Source organism: Rattus norvegicus, chromosome 3 (genome assembly GCF_021556685.1).
Source record: "Rattus norvegicus strain SHRSP/BbbUtx chromosome 3, alternate assembly SHRSP_T2T, whole genome shotgun sequence".
NCBI classification, from domain to species: domain Eukaryota; kingdom Metazoa; phylum Chordata; class Mammalia; order Rodentia; family Muridae; genus Rattus; species Rattus norvegicus.
Window position 1 is genome coordinate 36,862,359 of NC_141536.1, and position 15,666 is coordinate 36,878,024.

Below are 15,666 nucleotides of genomic sequence, written 5' to 3' on the forward strand. Positions count from 1 at the left end.
ATGCTCTTTGGAGATAGTGCCAAAGTCTGAAAAGGCAAGTTTTTTTTTTTTCTCTTTTCTTTTTTCTCCTTTTTCTTTTTTTCGGAGCTGGGGACCGAACCCAGGGCCTTGCGCTTCTAGCAAGCGCTCTACCACTGAGCTAAATCCCCAACCCCGAAAAGGCAAGTTTTAAGAGTACATGAAACCTTGCCACTGTTAGCATTACTTGACAACTCTAGTCCTTGGCCCACATACCAACTGAAAGAAAGGACACCTTAATCCAGAAGTCCTGTTCTCCCCTCAGAACTGGAGGATTCCAATATTAATGGGCAGGAAGAATTAGCTCTGATTCTTTGTGGTTTTGTTCTATTTTTTTTGTAACATACTTTTTAGTTATGAGACTGACGGGATATATAGGATCTGCATAGGTTCAAACCAGATGAAATCTCAGCATGAAGGAAAGACTTGAACACCCCCAAACAATAATCTATTTGCAATGCTATCTGCTAGTAAAGGGAATAATCTGTCTTCTTAAATGGTGTGTTCTGAGTGTGACAATGAGCACCACCTTCCAGTGAAGAGGGGTTTTGTTTTTTGGAGGGTGTAATTTTTTTCTTCTTTTTTGTTTAAGAAAACAGGAACTGCCAAGTTAGTAGTAGCACATGCCTTTAATTCCAGCACTCAGGAGGCGGTTTGCAGCCAACCTTATCAATAGAGCTAGTTCTATGACAGCCAAGGACTATACAATGCAATATGACACTTCAAATTTTTTGACTTTTCAATTCCTAAATCCAATAATTGAAGTGTTAAAGACTCAATACTAAATTTTAAAATGCTCAATGTACCTCACAGGACCTTACACCCATCATCCTAGTAGGTGGGAGAGGAAAAGGGATCATACCAGATTTACAAAGTAAGGTCTAGGCTATTGGAGGTTACACCCAAAGTAAGATTAATCGATGACCTTAAAGAGAATTAAAAGAAACAGAAAAAGTTATGCAATAACTCCTGAGAATGTTAACAAAAAGATTCTCTTAAATAAAACAAAAGGGGGTTGGGGATTTAGCTCAGTGGTAGAGCGCTTGCCTAGGAAGCGCAAGGCCCTGGGTTCGGTCCCCAGCTCCGAAAAAAAAAAAAAAAAAAAAAAAAGATAAGTGGAAATCTTGGACAGACAAGTCAATAGAAAGCCACACCAGGCTGAAAAAAGGACTATCAGGGAGTAAAGACAAAGCTCAAAAACTAATACAGACAGACAGACATCAATAAACAAGCAACAGCAAAAATCAGGAGAATTGTTACAATATTCAAGATCTAAGACACCAAAACTAGCAATCTGTCATACAGAAGACTGAGCCAACTTACAGACAGTCATAGAAAATTATCCAATGAACTTATAATTTAGGTAAAAACTAAATTTAGGTAAATTAACTAAATACCCAAATTAGCTTACTTATGGTCTTTGTTTTGATAAGTCTTATACATTTAAAATATATTACTTTCTTGAAGATTTTTTCAAGGTAACTTGAATCTAATTTTCACAATATTTCTTAAGTTCCACTAGATTTCAATGTCATTTAGGTAATTTAGGTAAAAATTTATGTAATTTAGGTATAAAAAATGGATATACAAAGACAAGAATTATTTAGAACTCACCAATTATCACAAAACAAGCTGCCAGTTAAAATGCCAACATTATAAACAAAGAAAATATTTAACAAGTGGGAAGAAAGAAATCCACAAAAACAAAACCATCTAAATAACAGGAGACCCAGAATAAACTGAACAAACAAAACAAAACAAAACAAAACAAAACAATACCTATATTCTAAATGCATGAAAGAATAAGCCCTGTGATCTCAGGACACAACCTGAGGGTTTTGGAAAACCAGTAAAACAAACCTGTAATTTGCATAAAGAAATAAAGAAGAGGTTAAAAATGCAGAACTAATGCTACAGCATATCAATGAACTAAATAGCTGAACCTTTAGAGAGTGAAAATACAAAGAAGGGAAAAATACTCAAGTAAGAATTAGGAGTAAAATGGGAAGTTATAATAAATAACACTGAAATCTAGTGGAACACTAGGGAATATTGTAAAATTTAGATTCAAATTACCTTGAAAAAATCTTCAAGAAATAAATATATTTTAAATGCGTAAGACTTATCAAAACGAAGACCATAACTAAGTTAAATATATCAATAATAGGAAAAGCCCATGATCAAATAAATGAGTGGATTTCACAGCTGATTCTACCAGGCCCTTAAAGTACTAATACCAATGCTCCTCAAACTTTTCCACAAAGGAGAGAAGGGTTTCCAAAGTTATCTTATAAAGCCAGTATTGCTCCAATTACAAAATAATATAAAGGCAAAACATAAAAGAATACAAGACACCAATTTACTCTTAACATAAATGCAAAATGCTTAGATTCAAGCCAATTATTAGATTAGTTAAGAGAAATGAATGTTTTTGCTTTGTTGAAATTTAGCACTGGATGATGAAATATATTCTTTTCTAAAAGCTTTAATATGAAGAACTTGGACATCAAAATTAACCAGACCCAAAGTCTACCCACTTCAATGAACTTCTACAGTTACAATAGGCAATGTGGAGATGCACACTGGATTTTATACTTTTAACATCAAGATTTTAATACACATATCTATCCCCCTAATCCAAGATGTCAAAATTAGAAAAAAATAATTCACTTCGTCTTTTTCAGTAACTTGCATTCAGTTGTTCCTTGTCCCTCAACTGATCTTTCTTGCTTTATTTTATGATATTCTGTACTCACACATATATGCTTGCATATATACATATCTATGTAAATTATTGGCTATGTTTGATGAGGTCAAGAGTGGTTTTGTTCTGAGATTCTGTAATCTCATTTAATATTATATTCTAAATCCATCTACTTTCTTAGCATTTTGACTTCAATTTTCTTTACAGCTGAATGAAAATTCACCTTATGTACTAGATTTTCATTCTCCATCATCTACAGATGGACAATTAGATTGCCTCCATTCCTTGTCCCCGTGATTAGAGCTGCAACAAACACTTATCTCCAAGGTAAGAGAAAGAGTTCTCGAGGTGGATGAATAAAAGTAAAATAGTTCATTTGGTTGGTCTATATTTACTTTTTATGTATGAGTGTTATGCCTATTTTTAAGTCTATGTGCTAACATGTGTACCTATGTTCACGAAGGCCAAAAATGGACACAGGATCAGCTAACTGGAGATACAGATAGCTGAGAGCTACCACATGAGTGCTAAGAATCAAAGCTGGGTCCTTGAGAAGAACAAACAGTACTCTTAAATACTTAAGTAGAACTATTTCTCTACTTCCTATTTTTATTTTTTTCAGCAATCTTCAAGGTGATTTCTACACACCTGTCTTATTTTGCATAGTTACCAAAGTCAGTAAAGTTATCATTAAATACCCTCTCCAACACTAGTTGTCACTTATAGTAGCCATTCTGACTGGGTAAGGTATGAATTTTTGTACTTCTTTCTAAGGTGGTGAAATACGCAAGGATTTTGTTAGGCATTGCATCTTTAATTTTAGAAGTATAGCCACTTGCACAATATATATTCTTCCAATTCAGGAATCTTTCCATTATGTGGTATGTTCTGTCACTTCCTTTTTTCTTAATATCTTGAAGTTTATTGCTAGTTTACACGAAGACTGTACTTTTAGATCAACCTATCACAAGTAATGAGACTGAAGCTATAACCAGACAGATTCACTGCTGAATTCTGTCAAGCTGTTACTGGAGCTTGTAACTACACTTTATTAGGTTTAAAATTTGTCTATGACGGGAGGAGCAAAAAATTTTTGTCTATGGAGTCTTTTAAGGAATCTTTTAAGAGTTAAATTCATCCTTTCTTACCTTTATCCCTTTTGTCTTCTTTTTTGGTCTTATTGAAAGGCCTGGAGCACTCTACAAATAAGATGGGAAAACATCCTTGTCTTGTACCCAATTCTGGAGAAAATGCTGTTTGTCTCCATTTAATGTAACATTGTGTATTTGTGGGTTGAAACTCAGCCAAATGCCTCTGTGTGTGTGTGTGTGTGTGTGTGTGTGTGTGTGTGTGTGTGTGTGTGAAATGGAACAATCATCTCTATCTTTAAGCTTGCTTATATGGTATTCTACACTTATTAACTTAAAAATGTTAAACCAACCTTGCCTTTCCGGATGAGGCGTCCTTGTTTATAAGGTATGTTCTTAATATGTTCATGACTCTATTTTGCAAGTATTGAGCACTTCTGGACTCCTGCTCACAGAAATTGGTCTGCAGCTTTCTTCTCTGTTGCTGCTGTCACCTTTACCTTGTTTTGGTATCAAAGTAACACTGGCTTCATACAATGATTTTCTATACAGTGTTTTTCACTTTCTCAACAATTACGATACAACAAATGAGATCTTCCTTGGCAGTTTGATAAAATCCAGCAGTCAATCAGTCTGGTCCTACCTAGGCTTTTCTTTATGAGGAGCCTTAATTTCAGCTTCAATCGCATGGCTTGTAATGACCTGGTTTAAGTTAATTGTGTATCTTCAGAATTTAATCTCAGTAGGTGACAGAGATCTTTTCTTTTCTTTACCGTTTCTTTTCTTACAGGTTATCCAGGTTTTTGGAGTATTGATTTCCACAGTAATTTATAATAGGACTTTGTTTTTAAATGTGTGTCTTCTCACCATCCTTTCTTTCTTTTTTTGGTTGATTGTTTGAATCAGAGTCCTGGAGCTTTTCCCCATGCAGACCATACTGGTCTCATACTTAGAATATCCTGCCTCTGCCTCCTAAGTGCTGGAATTAAAGGTATATGCTACCACACTGGGCTCCCCATTTCTTTGTCAGATTGGCTAAGGCTTGCCAGTCTTAGTAACTTTTTTTACAGCAGCGGCTTTGCTTGCTCAATTTTGTGTATTGTGCTTTAACTTGTATTTCATTAATTTTTTTATTCATTGTTTTTGCAATCTGTGTCTAATTAGCTGCTTGTTATAGCTAGCAAAGATATTAAAATTAATATTAAAGAATAGAGAACTACCATGTAAATGGAAAATATAAACATGTGGGCAGAGCTAGCTTGTATCAGACAAAATAAACTTCAAGCCAAAGCTAGTTAGAAGTGATAAAAAGGGCATGTATAGTTAGGGCCCTCTCAGGAACGGAAGTGAGAGAACCTTAGAGGCTGTGGCCCAGCTACTCCAACAATTGCTATCTCTAGCAACAGAAAGTCCAAGAATTCAGTAGCTGTTCAGTCTAGGAGGCTGGATGCCTCAGATGGTCCTCAATACATGTCAGCATTAAGAAGAAAGTTCTGGTGTCAGTGAAGGAGTGAACCTGTCAGTCAGAGGTATGAGGGCAAGCAGGCAAAGAGCAAAAAGTTCCTTCTTGTATGCCCCTTATATAGACTACCTCCAGACATTGTGGACCAGTTTTAAGGTGGATCTTCCATCTGGATGGTAGTTCTTTCCAATTTAAATGATTTAATTAAGGGGAAAAAGTCCCTTACAAATGTACCTAGCGACTTAGATTTTAGTTTATTTCAGAAACAGCTGACAACAAAGAATTGCTATCACAGGGCATTACATATTAATAGAGGGAGTAATTCATCAAAATATAATAACTGTAAACATTTATGCACCAAACACTGAGTAGAGCCCCCTAATTTTATGAAACAAACAAACACCAAAAGATATAAATGAACACATAGTAAGAATAGTGGGGAACTTCAATAATACACTCTAATATTTAGATTGGTCTTTAAAACTAAGACTAGATAATGAACCCTAGAGCTAAAATATTGGGTTTCACAGATTGAATATTCCAATCAACAGATAAAAATCAGTTTTCTCAGCACAGGACACAGACCAAGTCTCAACATATCACATATGCACATATACTAGATAATTCCTCAGGTTCTTTCAAACCATAATGGAATAAAACTAAAAATCAGCAATAAAAGAAACTATAGAAACAAAAACACTTGGAGATTAAGCTATCCATTTTTAAACAAATATTGAGTCACACAAGACACCGGAGAGGAAATTACAAAATTCATAGAGAAATGACAGTGAATACACATCCATGCAAAACCTGAGACACAGAGCCAAGGAAGCCCAAAGAAGTTTATAACGATATGTGATCATATTAACAAAAAAGATATCAAGAGAAACCACCTAATGATACACCTCAAATATCTCAAATACATGTTTAACACAGGTGATTAGTGTCAAACACACACACACACACTCTCACATTTTTCCTAATGAATTATTACTTGCTGCTTATTTTAATACTATGGAAATGTTAGACAAAATGCAAATTCAAACAATCTGAGTTCAAAATTTTGGTAAAGCAGCAGAGAAAACTCAAACCATCAAAGATGCATTAGGTTCAGGAACTGGTAACAAAGAAACACACAATGGGATTTGAAAATTTGCAAAGAAGAGACCCTTGAAGAAGAGGAGCTAGGGGGCTAACCATCCAAAGCTGATAATGATCAGATGAGAACAATAATAACAGCTGATCATTTTAAAACTAAACAGGAAACAGCCAAAGAATTCAGCATGGATCATTCAGCAGTCACTTGGTATTAAAGAAAACGGGAAAGGTGAAAAAGCTTGATAAGTAGTTGGGATGCTTCATGGAGAATTAAAAAGACAAAATAAAACAAAAACCCTTTGAACCTTCATTTCCTCTAATTCTACACAAAACCATTTCTTGAGTGAATTATGATGCACTTTATAATGGCTATGAATCCTACTGCATCTGAGAAGTATGTTCAGCAAATTGATGAGCTCTACTAAAAAACTTAAATGACTACAGCCATAGTGTTCAACCGAAAGTGTTCAATTTTTCCTCCACTTCAAAACTTCAAAATCAATACTTCTAAGATTTTGTTAAATGCAGAAAGACATTTTGCAATGGAATAAACAAACTTCATTTCGATCTAAAATTCATGGTCTGAAACTGCTAGTTTTTTGGGTACTAATGCAATGTAATGAAATATTAAAAAATTCACACATGATGATCAAATTGGTTTCATCCAAGAGATTCAAGCATAGTTCAACATACACATCAATAAAAGTAACATAGCACATAAACAGGATCTAAGACAGAAATCACAAACTTCTTTGCTACATGTAAGAAAAAAAAAAAAAAACCCGATAAGACTCAGTACATTTTGAATTGAGGATGCAGCTCAGTTGAAAAAGGCACAGACCCCAAGTTCCACACACCTTGGTATGGTGATGTTCTCTTACAATACCAGCACTTGGAAAGTTGAGTCAAGATGATCACAAGTTCAAGAGCAGTCTAAGCTACAAAGAGTGACCCTTTCTCTAAAAAAATAATACAAAAAAGAAAAACAAACAAAAAACAGAGAAAGGGTGGAAGAAAGGACCATACCTCAACATTAAAATACAGTGTACATATGGCAAACATAAAGCTAGTAGTATATGAAAGTGAGAAAATCTCAAGGTATCTCTTCTGAAGTCTGAAAGGAAAAGGTATCAATTCTTTTTACCTTTAATGAAATGCTTGGATTCTGAGAAGAGTAAGATAAAGAGATACAAAAAGGACACATCATATCATCTACTTGTAAACACTCTATACCTAAGAGACCTCAAAGACTCCCCAGAAAACCCTCAGACATGACATTTTCAGTAAAGTAGTATAGTCAACATGCAAAATTAGTAGCTTTTATATATACTTAGTAATTTTTGTATATAAAATTTTGAATATACTTGAGAAATAAAGAAAATAACACTATATACAACAGCCTCAAAACGTAATATAATACCTAGGAATACATATTATAATTAAGGAGGTGAAATAGTTCTACAATGAAAACTTCATTAACACTGAAGAAAGAAATCAAAGACACTAGCAGACATACTTTCTTTATTCCTCATTTAGCATATTTAATATTAGGAAATGACTCTATTAGCAAAAGCAGTGAACATCTTGAATGTAACCCACACCAAAATCTGAAAAACAATCTTCAATGAATTCTAAAATTCATGTGAGTATCCAAAGCATTATTCAAAAAAAAAACCCCAGGACTTAGAGGCAAGCAATCTCTCTTTGTGTTTGAGGCCAGCCTGGTCTATATAGTGGGTTCCAGAACATCCAGGGGATACATAAAGACCCTTGCTCAAAAGTACAAAGAAACAATCAAAAAATGAGTATGCCAACACCTAACTTTAAATTTCACCAACCACAATAAGAACGAAGAAAAAAATCACAGTAAGATACAATGGAAAAACCAGACACATGTCTGTATTATCTTTTCTTTTTGCTGTGACAAGACCCTTGATAGAATAATGTAAACAGAAGATTTATTTTGGTTCACATTTCAAAGTCCATCATAGCAAGGAAATATGGCGTGCGCAGCCGGAACAAAGCACCCTCTGCCCTTCTCCTTTGATTCCATCTGCGTCTTCAGAGTCAGTCTCTTCCCTTAGTTTAAACTCTGAAATTTTCTCACAGACCTCCCCAGAAATTCACCTCACAAATATTTCTACATGAGTCTCCATAAAGCTCAGCTGACAATCAAAACCACAACTAAGGAAAGAGGTTACAAGAAAAAAAAAAAAGTCAAACAAATCAAACAAAAAACCTTGTCTTGTTAGGGTTCTAGTGCTGTGACAAGATGCCATGACCAAGATAAAGAAACATTTAACTGGGTTGGTTTACAGCTCAGTGGTTTACTCCATTATTTCAGGAAGTATGTAGGCAGACAGAGTACAGGACAGGTGGCTGAGAATTCTACATCAGGATCAGCAGGCAGGAGGAAAACAATAAGCCATTAGGCTAGACTTAAGCTTCTGAAACCTCAAAGTCCAATGACAGTGACACACTTCTTCCAACAAGGCCACACCTCCAATAATGTCACTCCCGGTGAGTCTATGGAAGGTATTTTCATTCAGACCACCACAAACCTCAGAAATATGAAGCCAACTGATTTAAACTAGGTGTAAAATAAATGCAGTGGAAATATAACAGCTTTAATAAATTATGCCTAGAAAACTGGATAACCATTTAGAATGAAGCTGGGTCTTTTCTAACTTCATAAAAACCAACTCAATGTAAATCCAAGAACTTAAAGCAAGACCTGAAACATTAAAACTAATAGGAGAAACACTATATAGACAATTACTCTAATTCATGAAATAGTACAAGAACTGAGAGTGGGATTTTATCAAATTAAAAAACGTATGTATAGCAAAAAAAATAAATAACATGGTAGAATGACAGATTATATCTTTGTCAGATATTCATCACACAGATGAGGAATAGCCAGGATACGTAAGAACTCAAAATTACATTCAATAAATGGACAAGTGAACTGAGCTAACAGGTTTTGTTTTTGTTGTTGCTTCTCAAGATAGTATGTCTCTGTGTAGCCCTGGCTGTCCTAGAACGTGCATTGTAGACCATGCTGGCCTCCGTCAAAGTGATATGCATATCTTGGCCTCCCAAGTACTTGAATCAAATCCATGTACCACTGCACCCAGAAAGCAGACAACTCTCCAGAAGTAAAAAAGGCCCATAAATATATGAGAGAATTACTCAATATTTTTAGCTAATAGAGAAATGCAAAGTTCTAAGTAACTCCTGACAGTCAAAATTGGATCAATACGAAAAGAAACAACAACAACAACAAAAAAAAACAACAACCAAAAACCAACAAACTACTCTTAAAGTTATTTAGATCTTGGGGAAGAATAAGAAAGTTATAGTGAAGTGATGTGTTTGTGTGTCAAGTTGACAAGGGGTTATTAGGAGATCCAGCTATAAGGCACTTTCTCATTTACTAATCAAGGGGGATCAGTGGGATCAAGTCCATTGTGGGTGGTGCCGGTCTTAAGCTGGTAGGTAGTCTTGGCTTCTGTAAGAAAGCAAGTTTAGCAGGCCTCTGTATCAGCTCCTGCCTCCAAGTTCCTTTCCTATGTGAGTAACTGTCCTGACTTCCTCTGGTGGTGAACAGCAATATGGAAGTGTGAACTGAATAAACCTTTCCTCCCCAACTTGGTTCTAGGTCATGATTTTTTTTGTGTGCATAAATATAAACCCTGACTAAGATAGTTGTCAAGGCTGTATGGGAAATAGGAACTCTAATATACTGTTGGGAATGTAAATTAGTACTGCCACTTCAGAAACATGAGGTTCTTCGAAGAAAACTAAAATAGGATTCATATACCATTTCTCAGTTACACTCCTGAAGAAATCAAGTCAAAACACAAGGGAGACTTAGACATTCACATTTAACAAGATAAAATACCTTTGAGACAGACAAGTTATACAATTACCCTGGGTTTCTATAAATAATGGAGAACTAATATATGTGTTTATAAAATTAACTCATAAAAAAGTCATTTTGTCTGGAAGAAAATGAAACTGGAGATCATAATTTAAACAGAAATATGCCCTATCAATAAAAATATCACATGCTTAGGGCTGGAGAGATGGATCAGGAATTAAAAGCACTGGATGCTCTTCCAGAGGTCCATAGCCCAATTCCAAGCACCCACATGGTGGTTAACAACTGTTTATAACTGGAGTCCCATGGGATATGATGGTGTGTACACATGCAGACAAAACACCTATATACATAAGATACATAAATAAACAAATCTCAAAAAAAAACCACACCGTCTATCATATGTAAAACCTAGATTTATAAAATAGAAAAATGGGTACTTATTTGAGAAAAGGGACAAACAAAAGGGGGATAAATGTATTCAATGTTAATTATATGCATATATGAAAATATTGTAGAAACCCTTTATTACATGTTTAATGAAAATAAAAATATTAAGGGAAACTTTTAATTATCTTTTTACTACAAGACAAGTGCTTAAAGTACTAGTATATAAATGAAATACTAACAACTCGAAAGTTTTCTTCACAAGATAAAGCAAGCTGTTAGTTACTAATACTATTATTACATTAATGACAATTAATAAATACACAAAACCAAATCGGAGTAATTCATCTTTCTAGTAAATTAAAACTATGAGACTTAAGAAATAAAATTCCTTAAAAGGACTCAGACTATGTATAACCCAATAGAGTTTACTTTCTAAAAATCTAACAAAGACCTTGGATGAACAGTTTGCATGAGGCAATTCTAGAAATACTTGAGCCTCTGAAACATTATAGTGGTTATAGAATATTCTATCTTAAAAAACAAAACAAAACAAAACAAAAAAACTCACCTAAGAAATTCTATTTCAACCTTCCTTGGCTTCACCTATTTCTTGGTCATGATTTGTTACACACACCATACTTTTTTTTTCTTGGCATGTACACCAAAAGTAATGTCTTTAGTCATGCTGTTAAAGTAACCAGGGCTCTAACCACAGCCCAGACAGAGTGGCTTGGTCTTGGATTTTTCAAGTTTCAAAAACTGTATGAAATATCTCTCTTTTTTTGCCTTTGATGTGCACACAACACTGTAAATGCAGATATATGGCACTGAAAGTCTCTATTGCTCTCTGCTGTACACTGTAATTCACAAGTTTACTGCTTTGTTGGCTAAGCTGGCCAGAGCTTTAGGACTCACCTGTCTTGGCCCCAGTGCTGAGGTTATAGGCATATAGAGCCAGCCTTGTTTTCACACTGATGATAGGGATTTGAAATTAGGTTCTCATGCTTGTACAACAAGTACTTTTACCTCCACAGCCATTTCATCTTTCTAGCTTCAAAACCTCCTTTTCTTCCCCACCCTCACCCTAATTCTTGTCTTATTAACTATTGCACAACTCCTTGTCTTCTGGTTTGTTGAAACAATTAAGTCAGACAACATGTGCCAAAGTGACTGACCATGAAATATCTGGTACCACATCCATCAGAAGGACACTCTAACAAAGGCAACTAATTTTGCGTTTTCATCCTCCTTACAATATTTCAGCACAATATTTCTCTTATGCTTATTCTTCTTGGGAAAGAAAGACTTCTTCCTTTTCTCAGCACCACCACGGAGTCTCAGCCCAGGGTGAGGGGTAGAGTCACTGTGAATGCTGCAGTTGGACAAAGTACGGCGTCTTCCAACTGCTTACTAGCAGGGAGCAGCCTTTGCTCATCAGGAGGAATTCCTTATCCTTGATCCTGGATTTTACATTTTCTACTGCAGCTGAGCGTTCAACCTCAAGAGTAATGGTCTTCCCCATAGGGGTCTCTACATCTTGGCAGTTATTCCTCTGTCAGAGTTGACTAGAATAGCAAAGACCTGTTTTCTTTTAAGTAATAGGCCTTGGTATTTTGAAACAGCCACATAAAATAGAAACAATCTCTCCTAACATTCATCAAAATTATTTTTTAAAAATAAAAAATAATTCAACATTTGGCATGGAAAACTAAAGATGGCTTAGCAAACAATCTCCAAAAACCAAGGATCAATTTAGCATGTTAATGAAATATAGCAAGTAAATAATAGGGTTTGAACAGTACTTACCGCACCAGATGCTGCACCTAAAAGAGAAAATATTCACAGTGGTAACTGACGTGCTCCTTAGCAGTCCCAATACTTACTATTACTTCTTCCTCTTTACTCTTACTAAAGCTTATGAGCTGTCCTACATTACCCGTTTGCTTGCTTTCCATCCTGCAAACAAGGCATCTCATCTATAGCATAAAGCATTTTCAGAACTTGAGTTTCAATCTCCAAAGTTAATTGTCAGTTAGCAAATAAACATTCATTTTGCTTCTGGCTGTTCTTAAGTGTTAATCTCACCTAAATACACCTAATACTCTGTTCTCTCTTACCAAACTCAGTTACTTTGATCTTATACATGTGCTATTGTTTAACAAAAAACACCACATTCCTACTTAAAATTCAAATCACAATTAAGTAATTTTCTTAAAAACATGGTTCCTGAATTGTACTGATTGCATTTCAAGTACTCAGTTACATGTAGCTAGTAGCAACTGTATTTGATAGTATAGGTTACTGAACATTTCCAACATTGCATAAAGTTTTGTTAGTGCTGTCCTATACAACCTTATAAATATATGGCATATATATCATATATGGGATATGTATGCACACATATATATCTCTATGTTGATGCAAGTGTATGTGTGTATTTGTATGTGTGTGTCTGTGCATGTATCTTTATGATGTAAGGGTTTTTCTGGTCTTAGTGATAAAGCTCACACAAATACTATCTAACTTTAGCAACCAGTCAACTTAAAGTAAGTAATAGAGAAAGCAAAGATTATACATTCCTAGTTCCCTAAGTAGAAATATGGACTTGGTAGAATTCATTGTGTAAATATTCTGACTGATTATGTTGATAAGAGGCATTATTTAGTAGAATATATAATTTAAAAAAAAAAAAAAGGAATTTAGGTGAGATTGTTAAGCACTGAAATTCAGACCAAATGCTTCAATATAAATTTTAAGTACTTAATAATAACCACAAAATATAAAAAAAGAGAACCAATGAATTTGAACAATAAATCTGACTTAAGAATTCAACGGTAAATACTATCTATTGTCAAATTTGAAAAAAATATTAAGAACTGATCATAAAAATTAGCTTAAAAAATGATTTAATTTTACGTGCATGAGTGACTTGTTAGCACATATATATGTATACCACATGCATGCCTGGCACCCAAGGACAGAAAAAGGCATCAGATCCCCTAGAACTGGAATTCCAAGTGGTTGCTAACCAAGTCAGGGTGGGGAATGGACACCAGGTCCTCTGAAAACACACAGCAAGAGTTTTTGATGAACTATGTCTTCAGCCCCAGATACCGCTTTCGTTCCTTGTTATAATGTGACTGTAACGTTCCAAGGGAAGTCCACCATACATTGTAGACATACCTGCTGCTACATCCATACTGTTCACTCCAGGCTGCAAGAAGAGAAATTAAATTACTAACATTCAAACTCATTTAAACTACATTTTATAGAAACAATATAATATAAATCAGTTTCATATGTAATCCATAAGCCACTAAAAGACTAATATTTCTAGTGGTTTCAACTCCTAGGCTTGCTATACATTACAAGAGATCAACAAAGTTGGGGTAACTTAATTACTTTAAGACATTATGTGGTTATCAATTGTATGCAGAACCACAACCTTCTCCTCTCAATTCTCCAAAGCGCTGAAAAACAAGTCTTACTAATTACGCAACAAACCTCACCAATATTAATACATTAGAAACAGGGCCTCAGAGTCCTCAGCATATTTTTGTAATGTAATATATGTAAATGTTAATAAATACAGTAATTTGAATAAAACACTAAAAACTTACTTATAAATAAGTATGTCATACCCATTCATTAAAACCAATAGGCTCTCAGGAAATAAACGGGCTTAAGCTAGTATCATAGTATTTATGTATTGCCAAATTACTACCTAAGTGTGACAGTAAGTCTCTATTCGAGAACACTCTTATGTTAATTTGCAACAAGTTTCACCAAAATGGGCATTTCGAAAAATTAAGTCTTCTCATTTTTAAGTTGAATGACAATTTCTACTAGCACTTAATAAATTAAATGTCATTTCTGAAAATTTTACATGACTACTAAAATGTCCCCCCACATAAACTGTTTATATGCCTTGTTTATTACAGAACTAGTTATCACTGAACATGTATATATGTTGTAATGTAATGCTCCATTACAATTTCCACACTTTAATTACACTTTAATCTTGGGGTATCCTATAAAGTACATGCACATTATTATTCATACTCGAAAGTAATCAAAACACAGAAAATAATTATTTCCACAAGATTACCAACCGGTAAAGCAGGTTGCATGGAAGCCTGAGACATATGAGACATCATCATTCCTGACATTACTGAAGACATCATTCCAGGCATCTAAAAAAAAAGTTAAAAAATGGTTACCATGTAAGATCAAAACACTTTACAGGAATGTAAATATTATACAATTTAAGAATATAGCCCACTAAAGTTATGTTACTCTAGTATATGGATACTATGCTTAGTAAGTGCTTGTTGAATGAATGAAGTGGTTTCTGATGGTCCTGCTCCAGTACTTACGCCACAATTCACATGTACAGTAAAAATACCTTAATTATGTTTACTTAGAAGAACAGACTGTTATACTATTCTAACTCAACCTTGAGATTATTCATTTCCTTTTATTTTTAATTAAAGTTTCTTCTTTCTTTGGAACAAGAGACTATAAGACAAAAAAAGTTTCAATATTTTTACCTTTTATTCGTAATCTGCACTAAATAAACTTTACAGTAATCTGGTCCTTTTAAAAATCTTAGATCAAAGCTGCTTAAAATCTAAACACTGACTTGAAATTTATATAAATGCCCTTTAATTATAAATACAGAAAAGTACATAAATACCCGATCATACTAGTTTTGAGAAATTATTTTAGTCTATTAAGGACAGCAATTAAAATCTGAATAAAGACTAAGCATGAATAAAAATCATAAAAATTTACTTTCTAACGGATTTGATCAAATATTCGTCTATGTTACATAAAATATAGTAGCATATGAGAATTTTGATGGTAATATATTAAGCGTATCAAAAGAATCTAAGAAAACTTGTAAGGTGATAAAAATTTCAATAATTACAGGCACTAGGACAAGGAAACTAATCATTCAAATTTCAAATTAAATGAACAAGTTATGAAATAGGAACAAAAAAAATGAAGACATTGTATTAAT

The 15,666-nt window shown here is 34.2% G+C and overlaps 1 protein-coding gene across 26 annotated transcripts in view; it reads right to left on the reverse strand.

The window, feature by feature from the left end:
• The window catches only part of Prpf40a (pre-mRNA processing factor 40A), a 62,364-nt gene that overhangs the window by 34,040 nt on the left and 12,658 nt on the right, over positions 1-15,666 (reverse strand). For 15 of the 26 annotated variants that reach the window (XM_087650631.1, XM_087650628.1, XM_087650623.1 and 12 more), the window contains 2 exons: positions 14,756-14,836; positions 13,809-13,857 (listed from right to left, as the gene is read on the reverse strand). In XM_087650631.1, the coding sequence (XP_087506757.1) occupies positions 13,809-13,811 (3 nt within the window). In that variant the 5' untranslated portion in view covers positions 13,812-13,857; positions 14,756-14,836. 26 annotated transcript variants of the gene reach the window in all.